General features: G+C 39.4%; 3 protein-coding genes and 1 pseudogene across 3 annotated transcripts in view; 2 read left to right on the forward strand and 2 right to left on the reverse strand.

Moving 5' to 3' along the window:
• LOC140926712 (uncharacterized) overlaps window positions 1–20,829 on the forward strand; it is a 737,711-nt gene that overhangs the window by 451,404 nt on the left and 265,478 nt on the right. The gene's annotated exons all lie outside the window — the stretch shown is intronic.
• LOC140936470 (uncharacterized) lies at window positions 7,759–9,075 on the reverse strand (annotated as a pseudogene).
• LOC140936475 (uncharacterized) lies at window positions 15,666–17,883 on the forward strand. Its single transcript, XM_073385958.1, has 2 exons — window positions 15,666–15,930; window positions 16,018–17,883. The coding sequence occupies exons 1-2, from the start codon at window positions 15,752–15,754 to the stop codon at window positions 17,762–17,764; spliced, it is 1,926 nt and encodes a 641-aa protein (XP_073242059.1). The 5' UTR covers window positions 15,666–15,751; the 3' UTR covers window positions 17,765–17,883.
• LOC140952839 (uncharacterized) lies at window positions 17,971–20,809 on the reverse strand. Its single transcript, XM_073402295.1, has one exon. The coding sequence runs from the start codon at window positions 20,807–20,809 to the stop codon at window positions 19,253–19,255; it is 1,557 nt and encodes a 518-aa protein (XP_073258396.1). The 3' UTR covers window positions 17,971–19,252.

A 20,829-nucleotide genomic window follows, 5' to 3' on the forward strand; every position in this document is an offset into this window, starting at 1 on the left:
TTTCTTCACTTGAAATGATACCTCCATCCATCATTTTCTTCTTTTATGTTAGCTTCAGTCCTTCGTCTTGATTGTGGACGTCTCCTGAATGTAAATAGATGGGCAAATAGACTAGCCACTTGCGGCAGCGCGTCACCCAAGCCGAAAATGAAATGGAAACTATTAGAAACACTCGAAAGGGGGTTGGTACCTAGTCTGCGCTTTTCGCGGGAAATTTGCAAATAATATTATACGGTTCAATACACCATTGCTGTCGTATTATATTTTTGCTTTGTGAATGTACATACAGAAATGAATCCTTCTGTTAACGAAATACGCCGAAGGCAAAACCCTGACACCTTTGAACGGGAGGTCCCCTGGTTCCTGAAAGGATTTCATCACCCCAAAACAAGGCTTGAAATATCGGCATCAATAATCGATACATTTCAGACCATGATCTGGGATAAACCCGGAGATGACATTTTACCAACGTTCGGTAAGTGCTCTCTTTGGCCATTAAAAAGGGTCCCGAATTAGGATGTGTACGTCTAGCTTACGCCTGAATTACCTCTATCTGTTTGGAATATTCCCGATTAAAATTAACTTCCATTTTGGTAATATAAACAAATAATAGATAATCAGTGTCCATCTTTCAGGAGTAGAAACTGGTTTCAAAAAGTCTAATCCTTTCTTCTAGTATGGGAAAGTAGTATCTTCACGGTCTCAACATATTCTCCCTGAAGAGATGGGGTGGGAGAATTACATTTATGACTTAACAAAATAAATGACGTGACTTTAACCCAAGAGGATATTATATTTCAAAGGCAAAGTTACATCCAGTGGATAACAACGCAATTAAAAAAACTCTTTGATCAGATCTAAATTTTCAAAAAAAACTTTTGGTCTTACATATTTCTATTGAACAAAAAAAAAAATCGAACTAGCAAATGATTTCCACAATCCCTATAATCTTGACTTCAAAACAAAAAACCTTGTCTCTGAAAGCAGATACTCTGGGAACATCCCTTTCGCTTCACAATGTACATTCTTTCGTTCTACTATACATTTTCAGTTTTAAAGTTAAAAAACCCAGTGGTACCAAATTTTTGATGCGAAGCTGTCGGTAAATATTTGTTCAATATGGCCTTTCACAGGGTATATCTTTTTTCGGGTCAGCGTATTCGGGAGAGCTTATTTTAAAGCTTGTAGGAACAGTTTGAGGTACTGAATAACAGCGAGGAAACGCTTGCCATAAGAGCGTTGTCTTTTTCACTCGTAGGTTTGACTTCTGATGAGCTCTCACGCCTTGCTGCGTATGGGACGCGAGGGTGGCTGGCGACTGACCATGTTACATGGGAGTTAAGTGAATTAAACACGATGCAGCAAGATACGCTGCTGTTGCGTCCAAACGGGGTAGTCAACATCACAAACGAGATGGCCAGAAAGAGGAAAATTTTCAATTTTGGCATGCTGAAACGGCTTGTTTTGCTGCTTAATGTTGGTAAAGAAAATGGTCAGACCTTCATCGGTACCATGAATAACTCACTGGGTTCCTGTGGTTGTTGAGATTCGACCATTCAAACAAATCCTTTATTGTGACACGTTAGCCTGGAAACCCCCATCAGATATTATCGATGTGGTCAACAGTTATATCGGCCACATTCTTCGTATTGGAAAGTATGATGATACGCACCTCTTCTTGGCTCACCACCCCATGGCTACGTCTCAATACAGCCACATGTGTGACTGGAGATGCCGCAACTATCCACTACAGACATACTCTGACGTATGTGGAGTCATTGTTCTAATAATCGCAGCACTGGCGGCTTTAGACCGACCCCTATTTCAGTTCTTGATTGGTCCCAGCGAGAAAAGTCAAGTCTATCCACAACGCCAAGCCAACATGCCTATTTTCTAAGGAGAATCATAATGTGTTGGTTTGCCGAAAGTCGCATTGAAATCAATTATGTGCTTCTGCATCATGATTGGCGCAATAACGTTCGTACAGAGTCTGACCACTCCTCTTGCCTACGCCGGTTCACGTCCAGTAGCGCAAGGAAAAAGCTCAAGCTATCCCTAAATCCTAAAGCATTGTCCTCCAATGGATCAATTCCGAGAGCAACAGAGGTCACAAGGTCCTCAGCTGACCTCTTATCGAGTGCAAAAAAGCCTCAGCCTTTTACGCGCCCAGATCCAACTAGTCCTGCACAGAACAATAATCCACAAGCTTGTCCACAAGCTAACCCTTCTGAGAAGAGCGTCTTTAATTCCCAGCCATCTCTCAGTACCTGGCCTCCGGCTCCGGCTCCGGCTCCAGCATCAACGCAACCAACTTCTCAAGGGACAATTGTGTATGATTCCTCTCACGCTGATTCAGCTGATTCAGTACCTCTTCCCAACTTTGAAGGTATGACCAGATTCTAGTGCGAACTTTGCGGAATGAACTTAAGCAGTAGAAACTGCTTATATAAACATAAAAAAAGAAAACACAAGCTGACCAACAGAGTTGATGAAGATGGAGGAAAAGATGCAGGAAATAAACATGTCGTTTGTCCAGAGTGCAAAGAAAAACAAAAAAGGTGAGATGAACCAGCTCATTCCATCTTTCGGGACTAATGTTAAAAAAAGTCATGATAAAACGACAAAATAGCATTATCGCCTTCAGGGACACTTGAAATGCAAGGCTGAGTTATAATGAAGCACGGCGAATAGTTTATGACCAACGTAACAGTCCAAATTGATTGGCATAAGAAGAAAAAATTGTCAAAGTAAGCACTGCTTTGCACCACTTTTTATAACTTTGGTAATGAGAGTAAAAGCCTTTAAAGTCGTCCTTCATAACTCAAGCTGAATAGCTCTTGTAACGATGGCACTACCAGCAACTTTTGTTTTATTTTTTCTTTTACGTTCGAAGGTTTGTCTGTTCAGGCTTTGGCGCTTTTCTCTACTCTATTATCCAGTGCAACAAAGACAAAATGCTCGCAATGGCAGACGAAGTTACAAACAAAATGAATAATTAATGCCATTACAGGTTATATATGTTCTCTAGTCCATTGTAGGCCCTTATGTTTTCAACTATTTTAGTAATTGTTATGTTCCACACAACTTGTGGTTAAGAGTTCCAACGATTTTATTTTCCTTGTCTCTCCAGATCAGCTTTTGCTACAACCGGCGATTTAATACACCACCTTAATAATCACCACGGTCACAACTTGAAGATTGAAAGCATGACGTTCCAGGACATGACAGAATTCGAGAAATGGAAGAATGAAGAAGAAAGGATGACAAAGAGTTGGTATGTGAAACACCGTGCTGACAGAAAGACCAAGCAGTACACAAAATCATGGTTGCGATGCAATAGAACTGGCACGTTTGTCTCCAAAAGCACGGGAAAGAGAGCAATGAAATCTCAAGGATCTTGCAAGACTGAATGCTCATGCCCTGCCTTTATCACAACAAGAAGGTATCATGCAACAGGAGAGGTGCAAGTAGAGTTCTGTTTGAAACACGTTGGGCACAGACAGGAGAACGCCTTCAACAGAATGTGGAAGGAAATGCGCACCACCATTGCAGCTAAGCTTTCTCAAGGTATAAGCATGACCTCCGTAATGGACTACATACGGGGCAGTATGTGTGGGCCGCTTAATAGGGATCACTTAATAACCCGTGCAGACCTACACAATATCAAGCAACAGTATAACATAAACTGTATGCAGAAAGCTAGTGATGACACTGACAGTGTTCTCTACTGGGTACAAGAGATGCAATGCGAGGAATTCAATCCAGTTTTGTTCTTCAAACCACAAGGCCAGAAATCCGATTTCAATGGTGTGGAAGAAAAAGATTTCCTACTGGCATTGCAAACGCAGTTCCAAAAAGAAATGTTTGGAAAACATGCCCAGAAATTAATATGCGTCGACGCCACCCACAGTACGACGGCATATGACTTCCAGCTAGTCACAGTTCTTGTTACAGATGACTACAACAAAGGTATACCCGTAGCGTGGCTCATTAGTAACAAAGAACGACGGATGCTTTAAAGATCTTTTTTTCAAGTTTAAGAGAACGCTGTGGCGAAGTACAGACAGAAACGTTTATGAGTGATGACACAGACGCTTACTACAACACCTGGGTTTCTACATTTTCCAGGCCGGACCGGAAACTGTTATGTAGCTGGCACGTCGACCGCAGCTGGCGACGAAAACTGAACGAACATTTGACAGACAAGGAACAAATGGCCGAGGTATATGCCGCACTGAAGTCTTTACAGAATGAGTTATCCGAAACAAGCTTCAGGCGTTCCTTGCAGCACTTCATGGCATGGATCAAGGACAAATCAAAGCCATTGGCTAAGTATTTCGAGAAAGAATACGTGGGAAGAACAAGGGATTGGGCAGCTTGTTTTCAGGTAGGATCACGGGCAAACACCAACATGTTCGTTAAGCGCTTCCATAGAATGCTCAAGGAAGTTTACCTAGAAAAGAAACAAAACTGTCCCGTTGATCACCTGATATTTAAGCTATGGAAAATATCTCGAGGTAAGGCCTTAGAGCAGCTCATTAAAGCTGAGAAAGGCAAAAATACCGTTAGGCAACGTGAAAGTATCAAGCGGCACAAACAAGGGGAATCAGTGAAGAAGGAGGCGGTTCACAAGCAGGATGAGAACTTCTGGAATGTTCAGTCGGCCTCTAATAAACAAACTATGCATCATGTGAGAAGAATAAGTTAAGGTTGCTCATGCCTGTTGAATTGCCCTTCCTGTGATGCTTGCGTACATACCTTTGAATGTTCTTGTGCTGATTATTCTATAAGGGGTGTGTTGTGCTCCCATATCCACTCTGTAAACATCCTCTACCCAAAAACCACAGCTGCTGATTTAAAATTTCCTGGTACAGAGCTGGAGACCACCAGTGACAGTGACATAGAGAAGAAACGCGAGGAGTTGTCTAATATTATTCAACAGGACAAACAACTCCAGGAAAGCAAACTGCTGGCTGACCTCAAACATATGCACTTAATCAGATGGCTGAATTGAGTGAATTGATTCAGAGTGCCCCAACAAAAGACACCATAAATACAACATTGAAGCACATTCGATCTGCAATATCAGTGGCTAAGGGATTGTCTGTCATTGCATCTGACCATCAATACCTGAAAACACAGTTGTTTCCACCTAATAAACTGTATGAGAAGTAAAAGCGCTTCTTTTCTACAAAGAAAAAAAGGAAAGTTCATTGTGAGAGGGCTAATTTGTCAGATGCCACTGCAAAGGAATTGGAGGACATGTAAGTCCAAGTGTGTGCATTTTGTTTCAAGGAAAACCCACCTGTTGAAGACAAGGACACATTTGAGTGGATAGAGTGTGAAAAGTGTCAATGCTGGGTGCATGAGGTCTATGATTACATTGATGACAAGGCAAACTATATTTGTTGTATGCGCCACTCTTGAACATTTCCGAAGAAATAATTTTGTCTGAGTATTGTATAAATACTTCATTTCAGACCTCATTCAGAACCTCTAACCAGGACTCCTACTTTAATATGGATGATCCGAAAAAGAAGTCCATCTTCAGTGCCGGATCCAGACCTTGAGATAAAGGGGGGGGGCGGGAGGCCAGTCACCCAGACCCTTAGACAAGAGGGGAGCATAACGGGGGGAGCCTGGTCCCCCCCAAAATTTTTTGGGGCCCTTCAGGTCTCAGTTTGGTCAAAAAATAAGGGGGGCCCATCCCGGACCCCTCCCCTGGATCTGCCACTGATCTTAAATGCGCAGAACAGGAACTTAACAGAGCATTTATAGTAAACATTGGTCAAATGTCTCATGACATTTTAGCGAGTTCATATTGCAATTTGATCAGATAGACATATTTTCAAGCAAACATTCCAGAACTTTTTTCTTCCCTTTATTGACTTTGTCACTGATCACAGAACTTGATCTGCAAAGCAAGGGGAGATGGAGTTAAAAGAACTCGGCAGTATTAATTACTAATGAATGCAATGATTAACTACTAAGTTTCCGTTGTAATATTATTGTTATAAAACGATCTATGTTACATGAGGACTTCAAGATGATTTCAGTCTGAGGGTATCTGACTGTTGAGGTGTCGTTGTTGGGAAATGAGTATAATTAAGCTCAACAAGAACAAATGTGTTATTGCTGAGACAAAATGAATACCTTTGATTAATTCTTTAATTATCTTTTTTTACTTAGCTATAAAATCATAACTATCTCGCCAACTATTACCTTTCTTGCACACCCTTCGGTGCAAATACTTTCCATTATACACAGGAAAACAACAAGATTACGCTCGAAACAAACAGGCCCTACATTATCACCTTATATGAAGAGTGTTTTTTAACCGTGGGAGATGCATGCATCGATTAGAAAATGCGGACATTTCAAGCTTTGTTTGACGTTCTTGAAATCTTTTCGCGAACCAGACGACGAAGCATTTTTCGTTGGAATATTTACTTCGGAGAAGTATAAACGCTAATCATAAGCAGGCGTTAAAAGTACTTGGTACCAAACCCTTTCGAGAGTTTTGATTAGTTTCTAGTTCATTTTCGGCTTGGGTGACGCGCTGTCGCTAGTGGCTAGTGGCAAATAGCTGCAGTCCTCGGTGTTTGTCAGCCATTTTGTTTCCACTAGTTCCCAGGGAAGCCCGTGAGTTGAACACATGTGTATTTTGCGTTTTATCGTCACGTGGGCCTTTTCAACCAATGAAAAGGTGTGAAAATTGTCTGTTTCCACGCGGGCGCTTACATGTCAAAGAAGACGAACTGTGAAGCTTGCATTTTGCAAGAAGACGCTTCTTTTTACTTCAATTTAAAGTCTTTTTCCTGTCAGGTTCAACAAGAAGTATTCCTAACGTTGGTAAGTGATGTTTTTCTCAATTTAAGTTTCGATTTGCCTGTGTTGCCTCCCCTTTTCGCGTATCTGAACAAGTTGGATCGGTCACCTTAGATCACACTTTGATACTCGTTCGTTTTAATTCTAAAACGTCAGGTTGTTTTTGTGTTCATTTGCCTTAAAATCTCAGCTTTCTGTTTGTAGATACTTATTCGTTGCTGTCAAAAGCAAACTGTATGGCACTGAAGAGCATGACATCAGCCAAAAGTCTACACGATAAGCAATTAATCAAACTTTAACTTGGAGTTTCGATTCGGAAGCTGCTCCATGAAAATACTGCATTTGTGTTGTATTAGTGTTCGTGGTATTATATTGCTATAGTTTTTCAATTTTTCGTTTCAAAACCTATTTCTTACCAATGTAAAAGGTGTTCTTATTCATATGTTAATACTGTTTCTACTATTCTGGTGATTTTTACGAGCGTGTTTTAACCACCACATTTGCTTAAGCAGATCGAAACCTACATACATTAAAGACTATGTCAATTCTATGTAATTTCTGTTTGAAGTCTAATTAAAGGCTGTGTATGTGATATGTTTTACCTACTCAAATAGTATTAAAATTCTATTTCAAACCTATGCAACGACTATTTGTTCTGTGTTTTCCCTATTTTAATGCTATGCAAAGTATATGTCACCTTTAAAAAAGGCTATGCTTATCATATGTTTTTACTATTTCTAGGCTATCTAAATTCTAAGCAAACCCTATTCAAAAGCTATTTAATCAACTGTTCCCTGTTCCATTTTACTATGTAAACTCTATTTTCAGTCCTATGTGAAGGCTATTTATTTTCTATGATTTTTGTATAAGGTTGACTATGAAGTCTTAAATCTCTTTCCAAAAGCTAAGTAAATTATGTGTAAAGGCTATGTGGAAACTATGTCATTTCTTCCTTTTTTCCTACCTTTAAAAACTGCATAGCTTTTAAGTAGGTTCCGTTTGACTAGTGAAAACATAACATTTTCGATACAAAAAAAATAGTCCCGGCATAGAAACAACATAGGACCTGGTTAAAGCAATGTATGACTGATTGACATAGGTTTTACATAGCTTTGTGACATAGCATCTGCATAGATTCTACATAGTGTCTGATTCTACAAGGGAATATTTTCGATCGATAAATTTAGTAGTTTGACAACAGCCAAGGGGCAGGAGCTACAATGTCCTCTGTTCCTGGCTTAAAAAATTGTCCTATCTCACGGTAGAGCTAAAGTGTTTGTTCTTGAGACAGTTCGCTTGAATTTATAACTGGAGGAGTAGCTGTAGAGGGTGGAAGGACGGCTTGAGTTTTCAACAACATGAAAGAATGTTCAGGGCTGTTCACAAATTCTTTATGATAAAACATTCCAGGGTTTGCTAAGAAAACCGGAAATGATGACACTTCTTAATGTTCGGGAACTTTCTAAAATACTGGCCAAGGAATGACGCCCAGTCATGTACAGTAACAATGATTCGACCATCATGGGTTCCAACCAGCTGTGCTTTGTTTAAGCCACTGTTACTAGAGGTCTCAACCAATCTAGCAAATTCATACAATGAGGAGACATGAGTCACCTTATATACTTTCTTAATCAAGCCAAAGGATTGATCAGGACCAAACTTTGTGTCCTGCTATCAGAAAAGAGTATGTAATGGAGCGGTGAAGTTTCAGCAAAATTCTACATGTCAGGTACCAAAGGAAAAAACTGTTTTTGTTTTGGCCGGTGCAATTGTCCGCATAAAGATGCGCATGATGTTCTCCCAGTCCATCATGGTTATTCAGTTCAATCATTGCTTGGTACATGTATCTGTTGTGCAAAGTCATGAGTAATGTATTGATGCATTTAAAGAACAGGCAACTCGGGTTTTACAGATCAGCAGAGTATTAGTGTCAATTGTTTGAAGAAATCTCTCGCATTCCTTACCAGGGTTCCTGTAACATTCTCTCTTGCTTTGTGCAATGTCCAAATGTTCCTGGTGAGCCTTAACACAATCTGATTTTTCTTCATCTGAGAGGTTAGCAGCTCGCTGCAGTTTCACCGTGTTTTGCTGACACGTTAAACAAAGATCCATCATGGGTTTAGAGATGACCACGTCACGATAAAATTCGTCCCACAGCTGTAATTTCTTGTAACTTACGGCTCTCTCGTTTAAAACACCACAAGTTTTCTTGTGCTCCCTCCAAACGCTCATCTTTGTTTCCAACAAAGACAAGAGTCTAATTCTTCACTTTTAAATCCCGGGAACCTTCCAGGAAGCACGATCGCATTTTCTTGAACATAATTGTCAATAAATGCATGAACAGCCTCGAGCGATTTTTTGGAAGTTGCGTTTTTAGGCACTCGTTTGGTGTTTCCATGAGTTCTTGGATAAATCCTGTGTTCCTGATAATGTTCTCTTAGTCTTCGAAATCTGGAATAGCCAATTCCGTAAAGATGTAAGAACATCTCCTTGCAGATTGGAATTGTTTGATAAGTGAAGCTGCATCAAGGACTTCTATTCCTTTTGTAGCTGATTTTTTCAGTTTTTGTGAAGACGTGAATATTGGAGAGGACGACAAGGTCAAGTTCGCTGCTCAAAAGCTCAAGGCAGTTATATAAGTTGTAGAGAACAGTCTCCGCTGAAAACTGTCCTGAACAAGGGTGACCTTTTAAATCATTGCTGCAAGTTTCTCGCATAAATTGCTTATCCTTTTGTACAATTTCGTTGGAGTCACTGATAAAGAGCTTATTAAGCCATCTTTACGTATCTTTGGATTTGTGGGTCGTAAGTAAAGCCGTGACTATCCGGTTTTTCTCTTGCTGCGTCTTGTTGCAGGATAACAATTGATTGCTGTCACAATCGTTGCTACGACAAGAAGATACAGTACTGCAGGCACAAGGATAGTTCTTACCTGTCAGTAGGAAATTATTGTCTGAAAATATCAAATGTTTGTTAGTGTTCAGATCGTCATTTTATCCTTTTACATTCACGTCGAACGGATAGGAAAAATTCGAGGATGAGAGGCTAAATCGTTCGAAGGGATGCTGCAACCTTTGGAATGGGCATGTTCAGTTTGCGAACAAATACAAAAATCCTTCGAATGGATGTCTTAACCATTCGCACGGATGTTGGAATCCTTTGAATGGATACCAAATTTTTTGAATGGACAGGCAACGCGTTCAAACAGATGCTAATTTTTTTTAATGGATAGCCGAACCGTTCGAACGGATGATGACTATGATGACTGTTTTCTCTTCTTTTTTTTTTTGCCATCTATGTGCTTTCTTCTTTTTTTTTATGGTGTGTGTCTTATGATGTTTTGTATGTCTAGTTATTGCGATGTCCTGTACATTCGACACTACTTTCAAAGAACTAGTTGCTAGCTCGAAAACCTTACGGTTATCTAGCCGCTAGGCATTTCCTTCTATGTAATAATATTTAGTTTAAATTTCAATTGAATATTCTACGTGTTAAGTTACTAATTATTCAATAAGTTTGACAAACCCTGTAATGGAAATGTGAATAAAGTGTTGTTGTTGTTGTTGTTGTTGTTATCTAGTTTTGTTTCGAGGTGGAAGTTCTGTTGATATTTTTGGATGGAACAGCTCAAAGGTATTGGTAAACAACGGCACTGTTCAGTGAATTCTACGCGAAGTAGCGACGAATCGAACCAGAGCAAGCAACACAGATACAAGAATCTCAGCTGGGGTACACATGTATTTACAAGATTCAAACGTTCACGATGACGTACGTTCCTTAGTCCATTGTAAAATTTAACGACGACCAAAGTAAAATTGGGTTGATTTCTTTCATGAAAACAGTGACGGCAGATCGTGGATCATGGACAAAACGTCAAGGTGAGCGATGTTAGGCTTAACCTGTTGCAACGAATCAAAACATCATTTGGCTGCTGTCCGTGCAAACTCTATGTAGAACAATCGCTCTTATTCTACTCTTTATTTTAAAAAAGATAAACTTCAATGTCGGCATGTTAATGGATGTTCTTACATTTAGATGAGTGACCGTGTCTGCTGAATATTTACAAAGCGAGACTGTTGTAGATTTTTAATATGTCACCTGCTTTTATAACGTGTACGCGTGGATACTAATAAAGTATCAGTTGCATTTTGTCTTTCTTGTGGTTTTTACTCCGGTACTATAAGGCCTCTTGTCAACTCCTTTACCATGTCTCATGATTATTGTATCGTTGAAGTCTGCATTTCCTTTTTTTGTTCAACTGTTCTTTGCAGCGACGCTGCACAGCGCTGCATAAAAGCTGTTTATCGACCGTATGGCCTCGTGTGGCTATTTTTTGCATCTTTACGGCAGCGCTCCTGCAGCTCTCAGTGTCGCTACCGCAGCGTTAACGCAGTCACAAAAATGCACTGCTGCAGCGAACGGAAAACAGCGTTCGTGCAACCTTTCTGCAGCGCTCGTTGCAGCGCTAATAAGTTTTTAAAGCAGCGCTGTTTTAACGTCTTATGTATCGTACGGGTGCTAATCTCGTGTCAGTTCGTCTCAGAGTTCTGGGAAGCTTTCCTGGACTGGTACAAGTCTCACGTATCAATAGGGCTAGAACTATCAACCATTAAAATCTTGTATGGTGTTATTGGTAACAATCACCTCAATAAGTTAACTAATCATCTCTTACTACCGGCGAAATATTATATACTGCTGCAGTATTAGAGAAGAGCCTTTGTTATGAAGTGATTATCTAACTATAGTGGGAAACAAAGCCGAGATAGAAAAACAAAAATATTATTATAAGAAATAGAAGCCTTTAATTGAAAAGTTTGTTTGCTAACAATATTAATTCAACTAGTAAGGTTATACTCAACATTACACTTGCATTTTATTGTACTTTTGTAGCAAGACTGTAATGCAATGTACTGTAATTCATTGTAAAGTATCGTAATTTATTTTTTCTTTATTGTTATTATTTTTTTAGTTTATCTAAAGGTAACTTTTGTTGGGTAGGTATTGTTACATGAATCAAACTGAAAAAAAAAGACCTTCACAACAGCTTGACAAGAAGACAACCCTTGGGTATAAGATTTTAGGATCCAGCATTTGAACAAGACCGCCTTACTACTCTCGAATATGACAATGACATGTCTATTAAGGAAATGCATAAAACCGATGGGACTATGCTTATCGACTGCATCAAGTCACCTCCAAAGAAGGAGTTAGATTTCAGAAATGCAATCGACAAAGTAATGAACACAAAAATTAAACAGTACAGTACATTGTCTAAAATGTTCATCCTCCTTTTAAGTGTATTTGGAGATCAATGTAAAGACCAATGTAAAGACCTGCAATTTCTTTAACTAATAAATTTTTTGGAAAACCATCTTTCTTTAGTTCTGACAATTTATGCTATTGTCTTTCGTTCCAACAACTTCCAACTGTACATTTCTGCCCTAAAGAGAATCTGACTCATGTTTCTTTGCTCTGAGTGAGAGATTTAAGAATGGTTTGAAAACTTAATGTATGTATATAACGTATTTTCATAAGCAGATGTACATAGAGAGATACAAACAAACCCAGAGCAGATGAAGTCTTACCTCACACATAACTGTAGTGTCAAGGGAATTACCTCTTCATTATGCATTTGATAACTGGTAGTAGGTGTTGTTAGGTGTTACAAAGATTTAGATAGTACGTATTTAAAAAGTGGGAAATAATTCACTAAAGGTTGTTAGTTGTGTAATTAGAACCAGCGCACCCAGAACTTTACATTGGCAATGAGGATGATTTTCAGTTGAGACATTTGGATGGTTTTTAATTGGGACAAATTCAAAGATGCCTTGAAGGCGGCATGGTGAATGCAAGCAACAAAGTGGGATCTGACGGTGTTGATGCGATGATGCTTTTGGTGGACGTTGGGTCATTGACGGCGTTCGACCCAAAAGGCGATCTGAATGGTATCAGCCAACGATGGAAGCGATGGAAACGATCTTTTGCATCGTATCTGACAGGAAAAGGGGTTACAGATGACAAGCAGAAGGGAGCTCTTCTCTTACACACTGAGGGAGTCGATGTGCAAATCTATTTTACAATGGTCAGCGAAGAAGAGATTTTCTCTTTCACCACCAAGATGAAGGCGCTTCATGACTATTTTGTTCCAAAGCCAACTGTACCATTTGAAAGGCACTTTTTCAAGCAGATTGCACAAGCTAGTTATGAGACAGTGGACCAATTTGTGTGTAGGCTTCAGCAGGGGGCTGCGAGCTGTGATTTCGGGGTCCTGCAGGATGATTACATTCATCATCAAGTTATTGATAAGTGCTACTTAAGTAATTTAGGTCTCAAGTTTTTAGGGCAGGAAACTGTTACCCTAGATTGTTTATTGGGCGCAGGAAGCCGTTAGCTGCCATTTGAAAGAAATGGAGGACAACTTCAGCCAGAGTCACGTGAACGCTGTTGGCAGGAAAAATTTCAGCAGTGTGTGGAAAGCATGAGGATCCAGGAGCAAATGTGAGTGGAGCGAGGAGCGCAGGCGTTTTGAGATCAAGCTTGTAGGAAGTGCGGGAAAATAGGACATTTCCAGATTACATGTATGCAAGGTCACCAAAATGGAGGGAAGAGGTTCGAGAAGGTAAAGAGTGTCAGTGGCAGAGGAAGTAACAGGAGTAGACGAGATGTAGTCAACGAAGCAAATTCTGTGGGAAGTGAGACGTTCTCAGCCAGAGAAAGTCCTAATTTCACGTTCAAACTTGGCCAAACCTGTCGCAATCTGAACTCGGATAATGGTGAGGTTACTCTCAATGTAGGGGAAGTAGACTTGCCTAATGCACTGTTGACTCTGGAACTACGTGTAATTTCACAGCATGAAATTTCAAATTTACGGATACCTAAAGATCCCGTAAAGAAAGCGTAAAGAAACAGTTTACGAATCTTTACGGACTTCTTTACAATTCCGTAAAGAACTTCTTTGCGTATATAAACTACAGTGCGTAAAGAATGCGTAGAGAGACTAAAATCGTCGTCTTTACGCACAGCGGAAAGAGTCGTAGAGATGTTCTTTACGATATTTTACGCACGTTGTAAATGATCGTAAAGCACTTTTTTACGGCATTATACGCACACATTTAAGTCGTAAAGAACATCTTTACGACATATTACGTACGTTGTTGATCGTCGTAAAGCAAGTCCTTATGACATTTTACGCACATTATCGTGTCGTAAGGGTCTGTGATGGTTTTGTATACGCGTAAAAATAGTTGAAAAGAAAACGGAAGATAGTAAGTTAATTCATACTTCCAGTAAGTTCGTGATTATCGGTGTTTTCCCCTTTTTGTTGGTATTTTAGTATGCCCATAAAGACATCAACAGCAAAAATCTTAATCACATAAATAATTTAATTTTCATATCGTGATGTACAAAAAAATATTTTACATTAAAGCCATCTTATTAGACTTTTAAAAGGTAACAGCAATATTCTTGAATTCTACAATGTAATACTAGTCTATTAAAAATACTTCCTTATTTTCTCAACAAGTCACAATTTTGGTTAGTAAAAACTATACAAAAGCCTAGAAGCGTCCCTTAAAATGTACTAAACTTAGTAATTTACATCATGAAGGCAAATACTCTTCAAATACTCTTCAAGGATAAAAGAGCACTCAGACACTGGCGACTTTTTACCCTTAGGTTTTAGAAGTCAACCTCTTGTTTGGCAGTTTGCCTTTATAAAATAAAGTATTTTGCTAGTGTTGGCTAACATTTGAAGAGCATGTGCAACTGAAACTAAAAAAAGCCTTATCTTTTGTACCAATTCTTCAAAATTTAAACTTAACCTGAACTTATCCTAAAGCATTAAATAAGAAGAACAAACGCTTCCTTTGAAAAATTCTTCTCTTTTGTCTTATCAACAAATGATACATGTCCTTAGTGAACATAAGTTTAACATCAATCTTATAAAAGGGAGATGCCTTTAGACAAAAACATCCTTAAGTTTAAAATGAATCTTTGAAAAGGAATTTACCCATTAAAAAATTAAACACTCTTTTAAAATCTATTCTTTTAACTGCATCCGGAATTTCCGGAAACTAGGTCCAGAATCAGAAAACCTTTAAAATTCTCAAAAGCAATGAAATTATGAAAAGTTAGCGTACACACATAGCTACAGTACTTAAAAGGGGCTATGTCACAAAGATATTGCTCTCTTAGGCCAATTCTCTTTTAAGTCATCACCTAGTGACTTTACCCCAACATGAAATTCCCATGTAGAGTTATGAAGAGCATAAGATACAAATTTCATCATATCTCTAAAGTCAGTTTTACATAAAAAAAATTTACACTTGAACAGGCCTCCATTCATGGCTACAGACAACGCGAAACAGTATCAATCTTTCCTAATTACTTGTCTTAAATACCAAAACTGACCAGTATTAACTTTTTGGTATTCAATCAATGCAAAAAATGTTTTAGATTTAAAAAAAGACATGACATAGCCCTTCAAAGCATTTTTTATCTAAAAAAATCTATTTTATACTTCCCCTCGATTTGCACCCCGCGCAGGTCTACTTGTGGCTACTGGCAAAGTGCTACTTTTTATAGCCCATCTAGGGGCATTGGGTGGAACAGACCTTTGGGAAAAAACCTCCCCAAAAACCCGCTCTGTTTGAAGTTTTACCCGCTGTGGATTTAATTTAGTTTTATAATAAAGATCAAGAGAGTCCTTAAGATCTCTTAACTTGCTCCCCTCCCAAGATAACCTCTTAGTAATAAATCTCTTTATCACTCCTCCATCCTCATCCTCTGACAGCTCACTCTCATCAGAGCTGGTGTAATCTATACACCGTATTCATAAATGGCGGCCGCGCGGAACGACCTGGTTTCGAACGCATGAAAACGAGGCTTGGTAGGCCATGGTTACAGATCACTGATCACAACAAGAATGGCGTCCTCTAGTACAGCTTCGACTGATACTGTGATTCTTACAGAAGACGATATTCCTGGAGCTTCTTTGGCTGGTAGAAATCCTTCTTCACTTAAGAATGAAGAGCTCAAATTTTGGTTACGTTGTCGAGGCGATTCGCTTAAGGGACTAAAGACGAAAGCACAGCTCGTAAAACGGTAAGCACGCGTTCACAGCTTCCCGAGAACACAATAAATTCTGAGAGTACGCGTGAAATTGAAAAATATTTCTTGATTATATTGCAGAGTCCAAGAGTATATTAAAAACGGAAGAGATACTATGGTGGTCGATCCTGATCCGGATGAAATATACACAAAAAGAAAGGCGAGGGTTTCGAATCTACCAAATGGCGCCGCTCCTGTCACATCAAGTGTGAAATATCCGAGCGATGGCTGGGGTAAGTCGCTCGAAAGGATGCCGTCTTTTACGAGGGCAGAAATGAATCAGCACGTGGCAAATTCAGGAAAACGAGTCGCAAATGCTGAGTACCACTCGATTCCGACGAATTTAAGGAAAGCGAAAACATTTCTGCAGGACGAGTACCTAAAAGAAATCGAAGCCAACAGCGATCAGAGGTATTTTTATTTGAAAGCAAAGTGCTTTCATAGTTTCAAGAAGAGTGAAGCTCCCCATGATCTTCGTTTCGCTATGTGCATTGTCTCAGGCCAAGTCACACATGCCAACTGCTCATGCAAAGCTGGCAAAGTGGGATATTGCAACCACGTTCTTGCATTGATGTTCAAAGCATGCAAGTTTAGTTTATTTGACAGTAAAAGCACCGATGATTTGTGCCAGGATGATGATGAATTGCCTGATCTTGCCTGTACCTCACAGCTCCAGAAATGGCACAAAAAGGGTCGAGGGGACAAAATATCTGCCCAACCAGTAATGGAAGTCACCGTTACTAAGACTAAACTAGATGAGGCAAGGTGCAGAGAAGGAGTGAAATGCTTGATATATGATGCAAGATGCAACCCCGAGCATGACTTTCAAGCTGAAATGAACTTGAAAAAGGCTCTTGAGAAAATAAATCCTCTAATGGGTTTATCAATAATGGCAAGAGAGGATTCTTCTCTCAGCAAATCTGTGGAGACGAAGTTTAGCAAAAGTCAAATTGGCTCATTTTGTAGCTACCAATTGACTCATACTGAGGCAAACTTTGTGGCTACCATTGACATTTCATCTGTACCAAGAAATGACATTGGTGAAACTGAACTGACTTATCCCAGGTTCCCGCTAAACTCGGGTAGTGATTTTGTATGGCCTGACAACTTGACTGTGTCTGAAAAGGCACTCATCAGTTCTCTTGTGGTTGATGAAATTAAGATCAACAATATTGAGGAAGCCAAAAGAGATCAATCATCCTCAGAGCAGTGGAAGAAGGAACGAAAATTCAGATTCACTGCTTCAAAATTTGACCTCATCTCAAAAAGGCAAAGGCACCATGAGAAGTTTGCAGTGGATCTCATTAATCCAAAACCATTCACCTCAAGGTATGTGGAACATGGCATAAAATATGAACCAATTGCTATCCAAGAGTATGAGAAAGTAATGTTCACACGGAAGACACCTGTTAAGGTTTTCAAGAGTGGGTTTGTTGTTTGTCTGGACATGCCATTTTTGGGGGGCTCACCAGATGGCAGAGTTGTCGATTTTGGATGCCGGTATCAATTTGGACTTGCCGAAGTAAAATGTCCAGAAACAAAATTTCAAGTAACCCCACTAGATGCCTGCCAAGACCCCAATTTCTTTTGTGAGGATATCAATGGACAGTGTAAACTGAAAAGGACTCATGCCTACTTTGCTCAAGTGCAAGGCCAGATGGGTGTAAGTGGAGCATCATGGTGTGACTTCATTGTTTACACAAAGAAGGGCATTTCTGTAGAGAGAATTCCATTTGATCCTGCCTACTGGGAAACTCTGAAGCTAAAGCTTCACACATATTACTTTAACCATTTTATTAAAACTGCAGCAACTGAGTTTGCAAAGTAATAATCTACCACTTCTACTTCTTTTTTCCCTTGTTCCTGTTTTATGATAATGACTATAAAACAAAGGGAATACAAATCAAACTAGTTTGAAAGCATTTTAATCAGAAATGCATTTTAATCTACAACAATGATGTAAACAGATGCTTGAGATTACATTTTATGTACTTTGTTTGTACTTGCATCTAGTTTACTGAATACTTTTTGTCAATTATTTTACATCATTTATCAGTTGACCTATAAGCTCCAATCTAGTGATCAGCAGTGAAATTCTGCTGGTGAAAATATAAATAATGAAACAAACCCAAGTCTTGATAATAGAGATCAGCAAAGTTAGACCCAGGTTTTGCGAAGAATCTCTCTCAACTACAACACCACAACTACAGGAAGTGTAGGTAACCTAGGAGGGAGAATTTGTGATCATGGTAATCATTGGAGCTTAATAGGTTGAAAAGAGTTGCAGTTCCAAACTTAAGCATATCAGAATTACGATGGAAGGTTGTCTTAAGGCTATGAAGTAGTATGCCTAAGTATTTCAATCTTAAGGTTCATTATATATCAGTCTTTCTGAGTACCCAGTTGAGGTGATGAAGTTGGTAGCAATTTTTATATACAGCCAAGTGCTTTTGACATCCCTGTATTTTGAACTACAGCTGTTCCATGCTTATAATAGTGCTCAGGAGTTTTTTTTTTTTTAAAAATCACATGATCTATGGAAAATAGTCTCAAAATGTATTGGAATACCTTGTGATATCTTTGGCTACACCACCTGAGGCAAACATGATTTCCCCTTAGTTTATAATTTTCTCATTGTTAAAATACCTGCTTGCTTAATATGCTTGGGTAAATTAAACTTTCTGATTACTTTGGCTACTGATAGACCCTACAGTCAACAGAAGTTTTTGTTCGGGGCAGTTCCCTTTTCTGACCTTGAAAAATATTTTGCCTTAGTAGGTTTTTAAAGAGTAAATTCAACTAGATGGGAAAATGTCACTTTTCTCAGGCAAACCTCAAATTTATATAGCTAAAGCTGCCTTCTTCAACCACAGCTAATGTAAGCAAAAGTTGTGTAGTAAGCACAATTTTGATTGTCAAACCATATAGGGATTTTCCAGTCAGCACAATGTCACTTGACATAATCAATAAAAACTAAGGAAATGTTCACAAAATTAACTGTATCAAAATAATAAATGTATCTGTCAATGTTAAGCTACAGAGTGGGTGAGGGTGTTGACAATGTGGGATATTTTTATGTTTCATGCTGTTCCATGTTTTGGACTAATTCAAGATGGCTAGAAACAGTTTTCACTAATTTCCAAGACATAGATTTTGATGAGTCATTAGAACTACTTTATATCAGTTGATGTCAAACTCATGGTATAAAAAAACTGCCCAGTTATTGTTGAGTAAGTTGCTGTTAATTTTGTAGCACAATAGGTTACCATAGCGATATCTACATATCAGAAAGTGCTGGAAACTGTTTCAAGCCACTTTAGGCACTAATGATTGGATCCTGCATATTGCACAACATTGCACAAACACACCACATTTGATTTATTACCCCAAACTGGCTTAATGGAATAACTCCATCAAAGATGAGAAAGTTCTTCACCTTGTTGATAGCTCTTTCCACATGGATACGCAAACTAGCAATTTCTTGTGTTGCTATCACATCTTCAGCTGACATCTGATCAGACATTCCCAGGAAAGGGGGAATGTTTAAAGAGACTCCTAGGGGAAGTATGTCTTCAATCGTGAAACCCTTGTCAGCCATCACAGTGTCTCCTTTTGAAAAGGGAAGGCTCAAGAAGCCACTGCGTTCTACCATTTCCCTGTCGGATATGCTGCCAGTATATAGTTGCCCAATAAAGGTAAAAAACCCTTTTGGTGAAATTCCCACTAATGCCTTTAAAGTTGTATGGTGCTTATATGAACTAAACAGCTCACTATTTAAAAGAAGGCTACTCGGCATTTCACAACGCACTTCTGTGCAGTCAATGATTACCCTTGTGGTTGGATATTTGGTCTTAAAATCTTCTGGCATTGTCTCATTGACTAGTTCTCTGGAAGGCCAAATATTTATGTTGCCAAGTTTGAAATACAAAAAATTTATCCAAGAGATAAAAATTCTGCTCACAGTTGGCTGAGAGACATTAAACAAGTGAGCTAAATGCAACTCGGCAAAACCTTGCCTCAGCCTACACAATGTTAGAAAGAACTCGTCCACTGGCTTTAAGGTCCTTGGTCTTCCTTGTTTCACTGGCCTGGCAGTGCCATCGACATCTTTCCCAGACAACCAATAACTAATATTTTCACCCCTGTCACCAGGATCCAAATAGTGGTACAAGGCCATCATTGTCTGGAGGTTTGGAAATCCAGTGTAAAATGCCACCAGTGAGTCCTGTGAGGCGATGTTTTTAAATGAAAACAACCGCTCCTCAAGTTTCTCGTATTTCTCCTCAAGATCTGTAACTTTCTCTTTCAGTTTTGAAACCAGTTCCTGTAGTTCTTCATTCTTCGCTAGAGCTGCGGAAAGCTGGTCTTCAAGGTCAGCTATCAATAAATCTTTCTCAGATTTCTCGGCAAAATGTGTCGTGTTTTGCATTTCCGCTGTTTCCGGAAAGGCCAAGTCGGCCGCCATATTTGTTGACGTTGCAATTTCACGGCTTTCGGCTGCCAAATCCGTAGACTCACTAGCTTCTGACGTTAAATTCTTTGCCACAGATGTAGCCGTGAAGCGTGGTGTCGGCGGTGCTCGTTTTCTCGGCGAACTTCGTTTCCATGCAAATATGCTTGGCACAGCTCCTGGTTTGGGGCTAGCCCTGCCGTTCAGACTTTTACGCAAATCCTCCGTCTTGAAATGTCTTGAACAAACCCGGGTTCCCTCATTTACGGAAAAATACGGCCCAACATCTCTCCTGATAGCATGGATCCATTGCTTCATAAGGTCTTCGTCTTCTGGAAAGCGAAAAAAAGAAATCTTTTCGCCCGTCTCTTTGTCTCGTTTGTCCTTCTTTGTACAGAGCGGTACACAGCAATTTGTGGGCATCTCACAACCTCTCCACGACG

The sequence above is a fragment of the Porites lutea genome, chromosome 1 (assembly GCF_958299795.1).
Source record: "Porites lutea chromosome 1, jaPorLute2.1, whole genome shotgun sequence".
In the NCBI taxonomy this organism is placed as follows: Eukaryota; Metazoa; Cnidaria; class Anthozoa; order Scleractinia; family Poritidae; genus Porites; species Porites lutea.